The 16,719-nt window shown below is 48.7% G+C and overlaps 1 protein-coding gene across 4 annotated transcripts in view; it reads left to right on the top strand.

Moving 5' to 3' along the window:
* The window catches only part of MSRB2 (methionine sulfoxide reductase B2), a 74,645-nt gene that overhangs the window by 21,169 nt on the left and 36,757 nt on the right, over positions 1-16,719 (top strand). For 2 of the 4 annotated variants that reach the window (XR_013172806.1, XM_077154005.1), the window contains exons 1-3: positions 1,737-1,902; positions 10,943-11,043; positions 15,323-15,399. Coding sequence is in view for 3 of the 4 variants with exons in the window: in XM_077154005.1 (XP_077010120.1) it covers positions 1,785-1,902; positions 10,943-11,043; positions 15,323-15,399 (296 nt within the window). In the remaining variant the exon portion in view is untranslated. Of the gene's footprint in view, positions 1-1,736; positions 1,903-2,282; positions 3,196-10,942; positions 11,044-15,322; positions 15,400-16,719 lie in introns of those variants that run through there. The other 2 variants (XM_077154011.1, XM_077154019.1) reach the window with 2 other exon arrangements.

Raw genomic sequence — 16,719 nt, 5'->3', positions numbered from 1 at the left:
ACAATTCCAGTTAATATCCAAGCAAATTTTTTTTCTAGAAATTGAAAAGCTAAATCTAAAATTTATGTTGAAATGCAATAGACCTAAAAGAGCCAAAATAACCTTGAGAAAGAAATAGGATTACAGCACCAACACTAGCTGGTTTCAAGTCCAGTGATCAGGATATTGTAGGATTTTTTTATGTAAAGACACACAAATAGATCAATGGGAAAGAATGTAAAGTTCAGAAATAGACCCATATGTACATGGGAAACCTGGTTTTTGATGAAGGTTAAAAGTCAGTTCAATTAGGTAAGTTATTTTAAAAGGAAGGAAAATTCTATGTCTAAATAAAAAACACAAATCCACTTTAAAAAGTCAGTTCAGTGGAGAAAAGACAGTCTCTTCAATATATGTTGCTGGGACAGCTGGATATCTATGTGCAAAAACCAAAACCAAACAAAATATTTTGCTATATACAAAAATTAACTTAAAATGGGTCATAGACCTAAATGTAAAACCTAAAACTATAAAACTCTTAGTGTAAAACATAGGTGAAAAATTTTTGTTGATTTAGGCAAAAATTTCTTAACTATGACATTCAAATCATGATCCATAAAAGAAAAAAATCAATATATTGAACTTCGTCAAACTTCTTCTCTTCTTATGACATTGTTAGATGATTGAAAAAACAAGACATAAACTAGAAAAAAAAATCTTTGCAAAACATGTATCTGATAAAGGATTTATCCAGAATATATAAAGAACTGTCGAAATTCAACAGTAAGAAAGCAAACAACCCAATGAGCAAAGTGTTTGTACAGAAAATAAACACGTGAAAATATTCAGTACAGCACCACGAGCCACTAGGGAATACAAATTTAAACCACTATGAGATAACACTACACACCATGAGAATAACTAAAATTTAAAAGCCTGGATGGACATGTAAATGTAGCAAGAATTTAGAAGAAATTGAATTCGCATACACCGGGGATGAGAGGGTAAAAGGAAACAAGCATTTTGCAGAACAGTTTGCCAGTTTCTTAACAGGTTCTACTTTATAATCCAGAGTTCTTAGGTAATTTACCCAAGAGAAAAGAAAGCCAATGGCCGTACAAAAGAAAGCCCGGTACGGGGATGTTCCTAGCAGCTTCATTTCTAATAAGGAAAAACTGGAAACTTCCTAAGTGTCTGTCAACAGGTGACTAGATAGATAAATGCACTGCGGTGCAGACCCACGGCCAGTCCCCGCGGGAAAGGAATGAGCCATTGTTACCGGGAAAAACGGTGAGTGCCGACTGAAAGAAGCCAGGCCAGACTCGGTGCGTACTGTATGGTTCCTTTTATACAGAACTGTACGAAACGCAAAGTTATCTGTAGTGACAGGAAAACAAATCGGTGGTTGACTTCGGGGGGAGTAGGATGGAGCTGGGGGGAGAAATCGGGAGAGCTGGCTGGGGGGTGGAACAGACGCAGGGAGGGCAAGAGGAAAGGAAAGGGGAGAGCAGACCACGAGGGGCGCGCACAGGGGCGGGGAAAGGAGGGGGCTGGGGGCGGCAGGCTCGCAGGGCGGAGGGACCCGAGGGGGCCAGCGGCAGACCCGGACAGGGAGGGGGAGGAGCGCGGGGGCGGGGCTGGAAGACGCGGAGGCGGGCCGGGCGGGGCCGGGCGAAGGGAGGGCGAGAGCGCGGGCGCGCGCAGGGGGTGGGCCGCGAGGAGCGGGGGCGGCGGGGGGAGCGGGGGTGGCGGGGGGAGCGCGGGTGTTGGGTGCTCTCGGGATCCGGGTCCCGTGGCCCCGCGGCATGGCGCGCCTGCTCCGCGCACTGCCGGGTCTGCCCTGGCGAGCGGCGCCTCCGCTGTGCGCTCGGGGCCGGGCGAGCGGCGGCGTTGTCTGCGCCGGGGCCGGACGCGGGGACGCAGGTAGGCCGCGGGGACCCAGGAGGGACGCGGTCTCCCCGCCCACGCCGCTTCGGGCTTTGGCTTTCCTTCCCCCGCGGCGCCGCGGCCCGAGCGGCCTCCCAGGGGCGCGTCGTGGCTCCCGAACGCTCTCGGGGCGCCTCTGCCGGCTTCTGCTCGGCGTCGGCCGCTGGGACCTGGGCTTCTTAACCCGCGGGGAGAGAGCCATTGGGCGCGTGAGAACCGGGTGGAAGTGTAGGCGCTGTCCCCGGCCGCGCGCGCCCTGTTTTCCGCACACGGTGCGGGGCGCGGGAGCCGTGACGCCCACGCGGGGCCTGGGGCCAGGGGCCGGAGGCGCGCCCGGCCCGCGCGGCGCACCCTGGTCTGTGGCCCTCCCCGGAGCGTCGGCCTCTGGGCGGAGAAAAGCTGGGGATTCGGACGCTGTTTCCTGGGGTGTTGAATTTCTGCGTGTGTATCCGGGACGCTCGGGGATGTGTCGGCCAATACTTCGCACCCCCTTTAAAGCGGCCGGCCTTTTTGGTTAAAGCGCGCGGTAGTGGCTGTGGGAGACACGGAAAGTGTCCGCGTGTCTGCTTTGGCCCCTCGGATGGAGCAGAGCACGTTTACATTTCACCCATCAGGAGGACGCCAGTCACCTGGGGACCCGGGCCAGCTGTCCTTGTGTCTCCTATGCCTTTCAGGTGACTTAGTGCGCCCCAGGATTGGATTCTTGGGCCTCCGTGCAGCGGGCCCCCCTCGGAATCCCATTCTGTTGTCCACTGAAGACAACCAGGGGGCTCTAACCCCCCTGGAAATGCACCCAGTCATTTGGGAACCTTTATCCCCTGACATTTTCCCAGAAGTCGGGTTCAGAGCCAAGTAAAGGGAAGCACTACGACGTGGAGTTCAGCTGAGGTCACCCGGCATCCCAAGACTTCTCCTAACCCGGGTTCTCCCGGCCAGTGGGGCCGTGGTCCCTGTGCAAGTGGCGGGACCAAGACCACAGGGGAAGGAAACGCCTTCACGGCTGTGCCTGGGGCTTCGACAGGCAGCCAGGTGAATAGCCGGGGTCTGAAGGTCAGCAGGGAGGACCCCGGCACATCACAGGAGCTGGTGACTCAGATGCTGTCCGTTGGCCATGTATTAGAAGGAAACAGTTTAAAGAACTAATGTAGAGGTGCTGAGATGTTGTTAACAGCCCTGCTTTTAAGAATCAGAGACTGGTGATGTTCCAGATGTCCATCAGTTAAAGAATGCTTAAGCCAACCTTGATAGACCAACGCGCAAAGTTAGACACCCATGAGAAAGGACAAGCAGGTGAGAGTCTGTGACTAAGCGCCAGGGTGTCTGGCAGACCTTGATGAGTCTCAGCTCTGTCGCCCACCAGCTGTGTCTTTGAGCAAGTTTCTTAAACTTCACAAGCTTAAACGTCAGTGTTTTTTCCTTCCATAAAGAGAATGATAGGATCTATGCAGTAGGGATGTTATTGAAATAAATGGGGAAAAAAATGGATTTGAAGAAAATACATGTTTGGCACCTAGGGAGCACTCCATAAGTTTTAGTTATAATTACATAAATAAATGGAAAGATCCAAAAGTGTAGCTACATTTAACCTACATTGTGAGTTGGGGAGGGTTGTGACAGAGAGAAATTGGGAGGTGGGAGGAATAAGGTTTTGGATGTGATAGAGAGCTGTTCTCCAGTGCTGAGGTTTCTGATGTGCCATCCAGATGGGCAAAGAGCAGATGGAAAGGGCAGGGTCAGAAGTATCCTAGAGAAATAATCCCTTGCGTCAGGAAAACCTGAAACAGGAGGAGGGAAGAGGGACCTGGGAACCATCCAAATAGAAACCTTGGATTCCAAGTAGGGAACAAGGGCAGGTGTTAAAACCGCAGGCTGAGTCCCACTGAATTTCTCCAATTCTCCAATTCCGTCTTTCTGAGGCCAGCTACTAGATACATTGCATGTTGGAAGGCACGGAGTCCAGTGCTTCCAGGAAGCAGGAGGTTTTTTTCTCTGACCCCACTCTTCCCGCACAAAAGAGATGAGGACAAAGTCCACTTCGCAGGATACAGCTGCCCACCTTCATAACAGAAGTTAGTCCACCCCTCAGATGTCCATAGGCATGATACAAGATCCTTGCACAGCCAAGGAGACCCAGGGAGAGGTGTGGCATGACCTGTCCTGGGAGGGAAGAGGGCATTTTGCCAGGTCACTAGTCACTCCTTGCCACGTGAGCATCAGTGATAGCCAGAGCCCTGGGCTCCTCAGGTCTCCTGAAGACCAGAGTGTCCATCCCAAGAGGGGTCTTCCAGAACTGTTTACTTTTACTAGCAAAGTCTGCTCTTGTAGAGCTTGGTGCTGTTTCTTAAGTCCTCTCTTTTGCACTGTTTGGGGTGGTGTTGTGTGGCCACCAGCCTAGTGCTCCTTGACACTTGCTTGCACCTGCACTGGCCATCTGTTGGCATCTTGCCCTAGGCTGAAGGCTTACATGATGACCTTATACACATTTGGAGTCTTAGTTTGCCAGGGCTGCTATGACAAATACCACACACTGGTTGGCTTTAAACGACAAGTGTTTATTGTCCTGCGGTTTCAGAGGCCAGAAGTTCCAAGTCAAGGTCCCCACAAGGCCATGCTTTCTCTCCAAGAACTGTGGTGTCCTGGCACTGGTAGGCCACACCCCTTGGGGTTCCAGGGCTTGTAGCTCTCCATCTGCCTCGTGGTTATGTCCTTGATCTCCTGTGACTTTCTCCGAAGTCTGGCTTCTCAGGAGTATGGATTAAGGCCCGTCCTGATGCAGTTTGGCCACATCTAAGTAGGATCTTAGGATCCTGTTCACAGAGGAGTTCACACGTTAACTGATGGTCAGTGGATCCTGTTGAGAAGTGAGTTCATACCCACAGGAATGTGGATTAAGATTAAGAATGTCATTTCCTGGGATCTGTAATGCAGTGTACCACGTATATAAATTGTTGTTTTGTTAAATCCCGAAAATGGAATGCCTTCCACTTTGCTTTTGTCTAAACCAATGTCTCACATTCACCAAACCTAGTTCCAATCCCACTTTTTCTTAAAACAACATCAAAACACCTCTCTCTGCTAACCCAGCCTAAAGTGATTTCAAAATGTTTCCACCTTTCAGTTGGCAGTTAAGCTTTCATTGCTTTGTGAAACTTCTTTTGTAGTTAAGGAAAGTTTACGTAGGAATTGAACTTTTCTTGATTTAACTTGTCTCCCTTATTTGGCCTACAAGGACTAACTCCACCAATTCTCCAATTTCTCTCCTAAATCATCATTTTACCTCTCTACTGGATCATCCTGTCAATATATAAGGATACCGCTGTTCTTCTCATCTTAAAAAAATGGCCTCATTTCCCCTTCCAACTGCTTCCAGAACTCCTCCAAAGAGTCATCTGTGTGCGTTGTCTCCATTGCTTCCCCTCTTATTTACCACTAAACATTCCCCAATCAGATTTCATCCCTGCTGTTCCACCAAAATTGCTCTTTGCACATGTTTGGTTTGTCAAAGCTACTGGAATGCAATATAGCAGAAATGGAATGACTTTTATAAAGGGAATTTATAAAGTTACAGGTTTTCAGTTCTAAGGCCATAAAAATGGCCAAATAGTTTACAGTTCTAAGGCCATAAAAGCTAAGGCATCCAGCAAAAAATACCTTGACTGAAGAAAGGCTGATATCTGTCACCTGGGAAGGCATGAGGCTGCTGTCTGCTGATCCTTGTTCCAAGTTCCATTGCTTCCAGCTTCTGATACCAGTGGTTTCCTCTCTAAGCATCTGTGGGCCTTCACTTAGCTCCTCCAGGACACAACTCTGGCTTCTGCTTGCTTAGCATCTCATGGAAAAGCACATGGCGATGTCTGCTGGGCTCTGCATCTCCAAACATCCATGCTTAGGTATCTGCTCTCTCTGGCAGCTCTAGAACAACTGTTCTTCAAGCAACTAAGCCTTCTCCAAAATGTTTCTCCTTTTAAAGGACTCTAGTAAATTAATCAAGACCCACCTTGAGTGGGTGGAATCATATCTCCATTTAATCAAAAGCCCACACCTACAATTGGGTGTGCCATAGCTCCATGGAAGTAATCTAACCACAAGATCACACCCACAATTGACTGGGTCAGTCTCCGTGGAAACAACCTAATCAAAGGTTTCCACCCTACCATACTGAATCAGGATTAAAAAACATGGCTTTTCTGGGGTACATAACAGCTTCAAACTGGCAGAGTGGGTGACCAGGAATCCCACCTTGCTGAGCCCAGTAGTCCATTACCCTGTATATTTCAACTGCATTTCACATAGTTGCTTATGCCTTTCTCCTTGAAATAGTCCCTCCCAGGTACAACATGCTTGCAGTGTCCTGCTGCCTTCCCTCTGGCTGTTCCTTCCCACTAATGTTTTTGCCCCCTCCACCTCTCCTAAATTTTACATGTTGGATTATTCATAGCTCAGCCCTTGGGCCTGTCCGTTCTGTCTGCACACACACCCACTTTGGGGATGTCTTCCAGTCTCACGACTTTAAATAACTTCTTACTGCTGTTGAGCCCTGGATTCATACTTCCAGCTTAGACCTCTTCCCTGAGCTCTACATTCATGTGTCCAACACTTACCTGACATCTCTGTTTGGATATCTAGCATTTTTAGACCTAATATCCAAAACCAGACTCCCTGACCTGCGCCCCCGGCAGGCTCCCCCGTCTTGCAGAGCCCAGGCCAAGAGCTTGGGAGCAATCCTTGGCCTTTTTCTTTCCCTCATCCCCCACGTCTGACTCTCCAGCTCATCCTCCGTCTCCACTGTCAGAAATGTCTCGTGCCGGACCACCTCTGAGCACCTCTCGTGCTGCTACCTCCGCTTACACCTCTTCTATCACACAGCCAGTCACTAAAGCAGCCTCCTTCCTTGCTTGCCTGCTTCCGCCTTTGCAGTGCTTCAACTTATTTTGAATACATCTGCCAGTGATCCTTTTAAAATCTATTAGATATGTCAAGCCTCTGCTATAAACCCGCCTACCACTCAGAATGAAACCCAAAGTTCTTAACGCCAGCTTCCATGGCCCCATGTGACTCCCCCACCGTTACCTTTCTGCTGTCACTTCTGCTCACCTCAGTTGCTCTTCATCAGACCTGGCGGGCACTCCCGCCACACTTCCTCTTGCCTGCGGTGCTCTCCCAGTGTTTCCCTCAGCACGGCTGTTCATTTCCTTCAATTCTTTGCTGAAATGTGACCTTCTTAGGGAGGCCATCCTTGACTACTCTATTTGAAATTGTGTATGTGTGCATGCACATACATACATAAATACATATAAGCACACATCTGACTCTCTAGTCTTCATGCTTTTTTTTCTAAATCATCTAAAATTCTATCACAGGAATTTAGTTTATTGTACCTCTACTCCATAAGGGTGGTAATTCTGAACTGTATGCTTCACTGCTGAATCCCCCACATGTAGAACAGTCTCTGGTATACAGTGGGTGCTGTGTAAATATTTTTCAACCAAGTGAATAAATGAAGAAATGGATATTTATTAAATGATAAGGCTCTATACTATATACCAGAAATTCATGAAATGAGACAGTTTGTTTCATACAAACACAGACCCTTGTGATAAGAATTGTGGAAGTGCTGTGGGCTATAAGAACATAAACGACAGGCTTACAACCCAGACCTGGGGCATCAGAGGTTTATTGGAGGTGATAACATCTAAGCTGAGGCCAGAAGGAGGAGGAGAAGGAGTTGGGAGAGGAGAGAGGAAGGGATGTTGTAGGCAGAGGGATGAGCTCATGGAAATGCCAAGATGAGAGAGACCATGGGCTGTCCAGGGAAGGCAGAGTTCAGAGGGTCTGGAGCAGCTGTAAGGGAGGAGTTGAGGCTGGTAGCCAGGTGGAATCACAGAGGGTCTCCTCAATGTTACACTAAGGAGTTTGGAATTTATCTTGAGGTTATTGTGCCACCATCCAGTAATTCCAAGCACTGAGAAGAAATAATGAGAAATGGTGAGCATCGGAGGTTGGCGTATGAGTCAGGATGTGTGAGGATTTATGCTGCAGACAGTGGTGTCCTGGCCTGGGGAAGTGCCGAGGGGAGTGAGACTGCGCGGATCCTAGGGGCGCTGAGGAGAGAGACCAGCAGGACGTGGTGACTGACTGGACGTGGGTGTCAGGGAAAAGGAGGAATCCTGGATGTGGCCTGGGTTTCTGGCTGGAGCCGAGGTGCGATGAGCTCGAGCACAAAAGAAGAGACACAGATTTGGGGTGGGGGGCAGGGGAAATACATGAGGCCCTTTGGTTCATGTTGTTTGAGGTGGGACATAAGTAGAGCTGTCCAGCTGGCAACGGTGTGTGGGTCTGGAGTTCCCCAGAGAGACCCAGGGTAGAGGGTGAAGTGGATTTGGGCGCCTGACCTGTAGGTGGTACTTGACACTGCTGCGTGGATAAAAGCACCCAGGGGTGCATGTGGAGTGAGCATGGAGGAGGGTAGAGGGCAGCTAGACCCCTATGAAGAGCCCCAATATTTAAGGGATGGATAGAGGAGAAAGAGTAGAGAAAGATACTAGAAGTGGGCAACTAGAGAAGCAGGACCATGGAAGTGAAGGCAGTGGAATACAGCAGGGAAGAGGGAGGGTGGACAGTGCCAACTGTGGTGGAGAGGTCAGGAGATCTATTTTGATGGGTATTTGACATCAGAACACTTTGCCCCTTTACAATTCTGCATGGGTCTCTCAAGACCACAGGTATTCTCCTGCAAAATTACAAAACACTTAAAACCATACTCAGGAAATTTAACATCATTGTAGTATTAGTGCCTAATTTTAGTCCACATAAAAATTTTTCCAATATCCTAATTATTTCTTTTCTGTTTTTCTTTCCTTCTTTGATCCAGACTCTAACAAAGGGTCACACGCTGCATTCAGCTCTGTGGGTCTCCCCGGTTTCTTTTAATCTGGAACTGTTGTCCAGGCTCTGTGTTCTTTCATGACATTGACCTATTTTTAAAGATCTGGGGTAGTTGTTTTGAAGAGTTGCCTACCATTTGGCCGTCTGATTGTTCCTCCGTGATTAGACTCAGAGGAAACATTCTTGGCAGGGAGGTGATGCTTTGCCCTGCTTGGTGTGTCACATCAGGTGGCACAGAATGCCGGCTTGTCCCGCCTGAGATGCGAACCCTGCTCATGGGTTTGGGGTGAATTCCGGGCCTCTCTACTGTAAAGGTGCCTCTTCTTCTTTGTCACTGATCATCCTTGCAGTGAGAGTTTGAAACACGTGACCATCCTGTTTGCAGGCATCTTTCACCCAGGCGTTGTAGAATTCCTGATGATCCTTGCCTGAATCAGTTATTTCGGTAGTTACAAAAAATGGTGATTTTTAAGTCTCTGATTCTCTCTCCTTTTATTACTTGGCATTCTGCCTGACAACTCTGAAAGCCACAGAGCATTAATTATTCCATAAATACCCTACGCCTCACTCCCAAGAGATGAGTCCCTGAAATCCCCATGGTCTTCTAAGAAGCATATCTAAGAAAATAAGAACTTTTAATATGTTAACCACATAACCTTTGCTGGTTTGGAGCTGTTAGGTACCCCAAAAAGGACATGTTCTTTTAATCCATTCTTGTGGGTACAGAACTTTTGAGGGTGGGAACTTTTGATTAGGTTATTTCAATTGAGATGTGACCCACCCAACTCACGGTGGGTTTTAATCCTTCTCTGGAGTCGTGTGTGAGAGGATGAATGACAGAGAGAGTTTAGAGCTTAAGGAGAAATGCCCCAGCAGAAGCAAGCAAGGGTGCATGGAAACTGAGAGCCAAGTGAAACCAGAAGCCAGAAGAGAAGAACCAGCAGACATCGCCAGGTGCCTTCCCGTGTGACTGAGGAATCCCGGATGCCAGCAACCTTTCCTCAGAGAAGGTATCTCTCTGGATGCCTTAATTTGGACATTTTTGTGGCCTTAGAACTGTAAATTTGTAAACCAATAAATTCCCACTATAAAAGCCAACCCATTTCTGGTATATTGCTTTCTGGCAGCTGTAGCAAACTGAAACAACCTGCTTATAAAATGCATAAAATAATAAGGGGTTATATTTTCACAACTCTGAAAATATAAAATCATACAATATTATATATTGATGAAGATAGGTCTTTTCTTGCTGTAGGGTATGTAGGACGTTTTAATTGTTTACCAAAAAATAAATTCCAAAATAATTTTTGAACATGTTTAATAGCTGCATGGGGACATCATAATATTTATTTAATTTTTAACCTTCAATCCTATGGGCAAGTTCTTTGGACCTGTATTTTCTCATTTGTAAGTTGAAGTGTTGAACAGAGTTTAAGATCCTTTCAAATTACTGATGTTGGATGACTAAAAACATTTAGTGTGTAAGTTGGATTTCCTACTCCCCTTTGGCTGACGAGAGCCTCCTGTTTGTCACTTTTGTGGGCACACACCAGCGTGAAAGTGTACGATGGAAGCCAAAGGGAGAAGAAAGGTAAATAATAAGACAAAAGTCTTGAAGCACAGAATGGATTACAACAGGTCTGTTCCGCTTCCAGGAGTGTAAGCTATAAGCATTCCTTCTTTTTTCCACACAAGAAGATTTTTGATAAAGACCTCCCGTGACAGACAAAGCCAGAGCTGTCTTTGCAGAGTAGCAGGGAGAGGAACTTAAGGATCCTCTGGCGCAACTTTGTTCTGTCATATCAGTCACCTGCCCCCAGCTGCGTCCTGGCAGGATCTGCTCCTTTGAAACTAATAATGGAAGAGGGATCGAGTCCACACTTGGGCATCTGAGAATGCGTTCTGCATTATTTCATATTTTAGCAGCCTCTTTAGCTTCTGGGACCCAAGAGGGAAGACAACTGGCTGTCTACTTATTACTAATTTTTTTATCAAACTAATGAGTTTATTAAAGCATTTTGTACCTGGCCTTTGTGCAGCCTGACCGGTTGGCTGGCTTAGTCTGCGGCTGTGTGCGGTAGGAGAGCAGCCAAGCGAGAAGAGCTCATTGTGCCCTTTCGTTGTAATGAAACCTTCCTGTTTAACGATACAGGGTCTCATGCAAAGTCCGAGCCGCCTCTGGCTGAGAGCGACTGGAGGAAGAAACTGACACCAGAGCAGTTTTATGTCACCAGAGAAAAAGGGACGGAACCGGTGAGCTTGACAGGTCTCCTGTCTTCTGGTGAGGGGCCCTGCATTAGGAGAGGCTGGAGCTCATCTGGTGACTAAACCTCCCTCCTTCTCTTCTGCCAGCCTGGTCCTTGTCCGCCCTCCCCTTCTCTGGCCTCAGGGTCTGTGTCCCCGCACTCTCGCTCCAGGTAGGGCCTGTCACCCCCAGCCCCACCCTGCCGGACCCCAGTGCCCCTAACACTCGGCCCACGGCCTCTGCGCCCCCCCCCCCACCATGCCCTGCGACCCCCTACAGCTAGAGGTCTTCTAAAAGCCCAGATGCCTACAACGCCACCTGCCCTGTGGCCTCCCATTGTTCTCAGGGTAGAGAGAAAATGCTAGAATGGCTTCTAAGCCCCTAAGGGCCTGGCCAAGCCCTGCACCCCAGACCCTCAAACCTGCCGGTCCTTGTCCTCCAGGTCCTCCCTGCAGCAGCACCCCTCTGTCCTTCTCCGACCCTCGCCCCCCTCCTGCCCCCACTCTCCTCCTCCGGTCCTCCCCTCCTCTGGGCCCCACTCTCCTCCTCCGCCTCCCCGCCCCCCCTCCAGCCCCCACTCTCCTTCTCCGTTCCCCCCCCTTCTCCGGGCCCGCCCTCCTCCTCAGGCGCCGCCCTCGCCCTCCTCCTCCGGGCCCCGCCCTCCTCCATCCCCCACCCCCCAGTTAACCCACATCTACCCTGCAGCCCTCAGCTCCAGGCTCACTTCCACAGGGAAGTCTTTCCTTCCCCCAAATCTGATTTGCTTCCCCAGGACATTCCCTTCGTAGTCCTTGCCCTCCTTCTGTCCCCAGGAGCTCACCTGGGAGCCCGGCCCACGGGCCCTCAGACAGTATGTTTTTGTCCGTGTTGAGTAATTCCAGGCTAAGATGTGGACATTTTGTTTAAACTGTGATCAACCATCTCAGCTTTCCTCCCTTCCCTGAGGGGACAGCCGCCTGTGGTAGCATTTCTTTACAGAGCTGGGTTTCTTTTTAAGTGGCCTATGTTGGACCCAAATATGCCCACTGAATTTGGCTGCAGAAACTTATTACAAGATTTTTTCATTTTCAGAGAGCTCCTGCAGGGTGAACCACAGCCGATGGTTTCACAAAGGTGTGGTGTTTATACTGTTATTTTATCAGTACCTGCAAAACTCACATACCTGTCCAGGGGTCATGGGCTCATAAGCACCATGTGATGTCGTCTTCTCCAGTGCTAAAGTAATCAGACAGGCCAGCCGATCTGAGTGGATGCTCATGGAAAGCCAGTGGGTGAGCTATCACCAAACCTGCACTGGGAGAGGGGCACCCCCCAGCTAGACTGTAGAAAGCACAGGGGAACCCCCGGTCATATAAGAGTTCTCTGTGTGCAGTTGAGCATACTTCCAGAATATTCTGTGCCAGCATGGCTAACAGAGCCAGGCAGGGCTTGGCATACATGCAGAGGCTTGAGAGGAACTGCCAGATGTTTAGGAGAATAAATTTGTTATATGCCACAGATGGTGCCATAAACTCGCTGCACTTGGCCATTTTCCAGAATGAGTGCTATCCGTTATTTTAACTTATGTTATAAATCCCTCACGGTTGGTTCCTTTCCCTGTTTAACTTCTTAGAGTATTGCAGAACCGTAAGCCTTAGTTAGTTTCATTAAGGTAAGGGAAGAGAAATAAAATGTCTAAGCTTGCTACTGATGGCTCAAAATGTACATTCACTTGCAGGGTTTTTATTGGGCTGCAGTGATTATGCTGATGCTCTTAGGTGCAGGGAACAATAAAGAAGTAGTAGCAGGTTCCATCAATGAAGGCGTTTGCAGCCTGATTTGAGCAATAACTAAAAGCCCCATGCCCACTGCTGGTGGGTGTTACCCAGGCTCTCTCTGTCTGCCCTTCTCTCCACTCCCCACTCACTTCACTCTGCTGTGAGCTCCAGGAAGGGTGGCCAGGCTCCCCTGCCCTCTGGCCAGTTGGAGGTGCTGGCAGCCAGGTCCACTTCGTGGGGCCGCAGACTGGCAGTGGTGAGTTCCTTCATGCAGAGTGCCCCTTGCCTACAGCCAGCCCCCCTCCCCAGGTTCTGGCACCTGTCCCCTTCCTTTCCCCCAGGTACATCTCCATCCCTCCTTGATTTCCACTGCCCTGCCCCCACATTTGTAAATAGTCCTTACCAAATTATCTGCAGTCCTCCCTGTTGGACTTGCCATCTGTTTCCAACAGGTGTGTTGTATAGGAAAGAGCAAAGAAGGGAAAACGCAGGGGTATCTTAAACATCCTTCTTCCCAACTCTGCCCCCTAAGCAATTCTGTCCCCTTTTTATCTCCACTGCTGCTGCCACAACTCCAAACCCAGGCCTGCAGCAGCTCTTCCCGTGGTCTCGGCCTCCAGTGCCTCCGTGCCCTCTTTTCAGTCCGTTCTTCTCATGGATGTCAAGGGATCTTTCTGAAACCCAGGCTGACCAGGAGTGTACCCGGTTTAAAGTTTCCGAGTGATTTCCACTTCTTAGGGTACAGTCTAAACTCTTCAGCATGGGCTCTTCCCAGCCCCTGTGATATGGCCCCTTCCCAGCTTCCAGCCCCTTCTTCCCTGCCCTCCCTCGCCCTGTCCTGCCACAGGGCCCTTGCCCAAGCTCCTCTGCCAGTCTGAAGGATGCTTCCATTTCTCCCTCCTTCGAAACTCAGCTTGGCATTGTTATTTTTCTGTAACAAGGATCAGTCACAATGCAATTAAAATAGTAGTAATAATCAATGGTTAAAAAATGATCTCAGACTCTATCTAGTGCAGAAGCTTTCAGGGCCACACTCCTGGGATAGCAGGGCCCAGGGCCCCCGCGCACCCCCCACAGCTGTTCGCACACGGCGTTATACCTGTCCGCTTGCTTGTCCGCTGCCAACTAGGTATCAGATCGTTTGAGCATAGAAACTAGTTGGTTCTTTTTCCGTTTCTGAAACATCAGCGCCCAGCCCTGGTCACATATGAGGTTTCCAAGTACATACTCAAAAGAACAAATGACTTAGAAGCCAAGTTTGTCCGTGAATAAGTGATAGAGCTTATATAAAATTGGGGGCAGGAAGAGAACATCTTGGAGCCAGGCCAGGAGGCAGAGCAGAGGTATCATTTCATAAAATATGTCATCTCAGAATTCCTTTATGTTTGAATGTTTCATTTTACTAGGATAAGTGCCCGTCACTTCCACCGGCCACCTGTCCTCTCCACTGATAACATTATGTCTTGAATTTTACCGGCTCCCGAGGTCCCACGGATAGGCCTTTCTAGGTCAGTCTCAGGGAAGGGGGTCTATCCCCATGGGGTGGTCTGTGCATCCCCTCTCAGCTGCAGATGCCTGTTAGTGCCAAAAATTGGCCACACGGTAGGGGCACGGGGTTCGTTTGGAGTTATCCATTATGTAGCACGCTGAAAATTTGCTGTCGACGTGACCGCAGGGAATTTGCATGTTTGACCTGAGGATTTTCCTACTTGGGAAATCTGGAGAAGACAGAAGACTCCAGAAGTTTCCCAACTCAGCCGTGTGATGTGAGCTGTTCTGGACCCTGGTTTCTCCTCCACTCCATAATGCAAGACACTAGCCACTGTGGGTCCTCACGGTTGGCCCCTACAAAGGTTTCTTTTTCTCTAATGAAAGAGAGGACAAAATTATACTTAGAAAGAAATTGATCCTCAGCTCACAGTCATGTTAAGGAGCCTCTCTTCTCTCCAAATACCTTCGAAAACCGGCAAACTCTTTAAGCCTCAACACATGTTAATAATTTCATCGAAGGAGTGACTTAGGCCCTGGGAGAATCAAGCTCATTATTGAACATTAGTATGAAGTGTCCCAAATACCACAAAAAGCAGACGAAACACATGTTCCCTAACCCCGCTACTTTTATGTATTTATATTCTGTCTTTAATAGGAGAATTCGGTGTTCTAGAGAGTGGACTAGACTCCTGCCGAGTGAACTGTTTTGGGGTGGGGATGGCAGCCTCACACCATCAGAGGCTGAAGCTGTGTTCTCTTGCTTCTTTCCAGACTCTGAAGGCTTGGATGGGAGGTGCTATAAAGATAAAGCATTATTATTGTCATCACTTGAATATTTAGTGTATTAAAGGCAGGTCATAAATAAGGCTGCCCACTGCTTCACTGGGGGTGCTGTAATTCTCTCTTTGGTGATCTTTGCACTTCGTTAAGTTGGGACAGAAGTTCCTTGCTTTGGGACTTCTTTTGGGTTTAAATCTTCTGGGTCATCTCCTGCTGCTGTGTGGGAAACCTGACCACCATGTATCTTATTTACTTCCAGCCTTTCAGTGGGGCCTACCTGCATAACAAGGAGAAGGGGATGTATCACTGTGTGTGCTGCGACAGCCCTCTCTTCAGGTAAGACAGAGGTCTCACTGGAAGCCTTGGACAAATACCTGTCCAGGTTGTTTTCCATCCCCCTTCTCATTTGGTGGTGTTGCTATAGAAAGAGCTAGTCATATAAGACACTGGCCAGTTTGGTGATTTCCAGCATTCAGGGAAGTTAACAAGACTTTTTAGCTTCTATTCCCCGCTGAGAAAGAGCAGACCCTTGAATGCTACCTTAAGATAGAGCTGTTTGAGTTTTTTAGAGGAAGAGTATGTAACAAAAGCTAAACCATAATAGTGTGGCTTGGCCATCTGATTAAAACTCCCTCTCTCTCAGGAAAAATGGGTTTATAACTTAATTTAGGAAATGTTGAATTTTATGAGCATAGATTCCCCACAGTACTTGACAGCAGTGGGCGCATGTCCGCCTCTGGACAGGCGAAGGGAAATGTCATTGTCCCTTGATGTCAAAGCCTCTTTTAAGTCAATCAGGGTCTGAAATCTCTCAACAAAGGCTTTTTTGTTTAGACATGCAGGAAACAGTCTAAAAACAGTAGATTCGATGAAGAAGAAAGAAAACCTCTTTGAAGTCCCTTTTTTCAGAACTTCAAAGATGTTTTCTCTTCTCATACGTCCATCCTAAATTGGTTTAGAATGAAATATAAATCAAGCCAGCTCTCTGCCTCTCCCATTAGGCAGCCTTCCTTGATGTCCTCTGGGCTTTGGGCACGTGGGCTCTCCTGGGCGGCCCCTGCCGTGGGCTCCACCAGGAAAGGCAGACCCCCCCTCAGGGGGAGGCGTCCTTGGTGCTCACAGAAGAGCAGCTTCCGCCCCCCTCCGCCCACTCTGCGGGGTGGGCTGAGGAAGGCTGACTCACACGGCGGGCCCCGCAGTGCTGGGACGTTCGTCCTCCTCGCCTTTGGGGTCTGTTAAAGAGGAGAAGGACCTTGCAATGGCCGGCTGGGTTTCTACAGTCCCCAACCAAACTTTCTATGTTGGGACTGTGAAGATGAAAGATGAGACGCTGTGCTTGTAAGAGAGCTCTCCCAAACCTGTTCTTTGTATTTTTTTAAGTCGTTGGTGTATCAGTTCCTGCATCTGTAGAGATCAGGCCTTCTTACTGTCCAATGCCCGCCACCCTCCACCAGACAGGTCCACCCAGGGAATCACAGAGCGCTGGGGTGGGGGTGGAACTGAGAGACCAGAGTGGCTGAGCTGCCCTGTGGAGCTTAGGGGATCTGCCCCATAGAGCTTAGGGAATCTGCATCATGGCGCTTAGGGGATCTACCCCATGGAGCTTAGGGGATCTACCCCGTGGAGCTTAGGGTATCTGCCCTGTGGAGCCTTAGG

Source organism: Tamandua tetradactyla, chromosome 1 (genome assembly GCF_023851605.1).
Source record: "Tamandua tetradactyla isolate mTamTet1 chromosome 1, mTamTet1.pri, whole genome shotgun sequence".
Lineage (NCBI taxonomy): Eukaryota > Metazoa > Chordata > Mammalia > Pilosa > Myrmecophagidae > Tamandua > Tamandua tetradactyla.
This window is presented reverse-complemented; position numbering and strand designations above follow the sequence as displayed.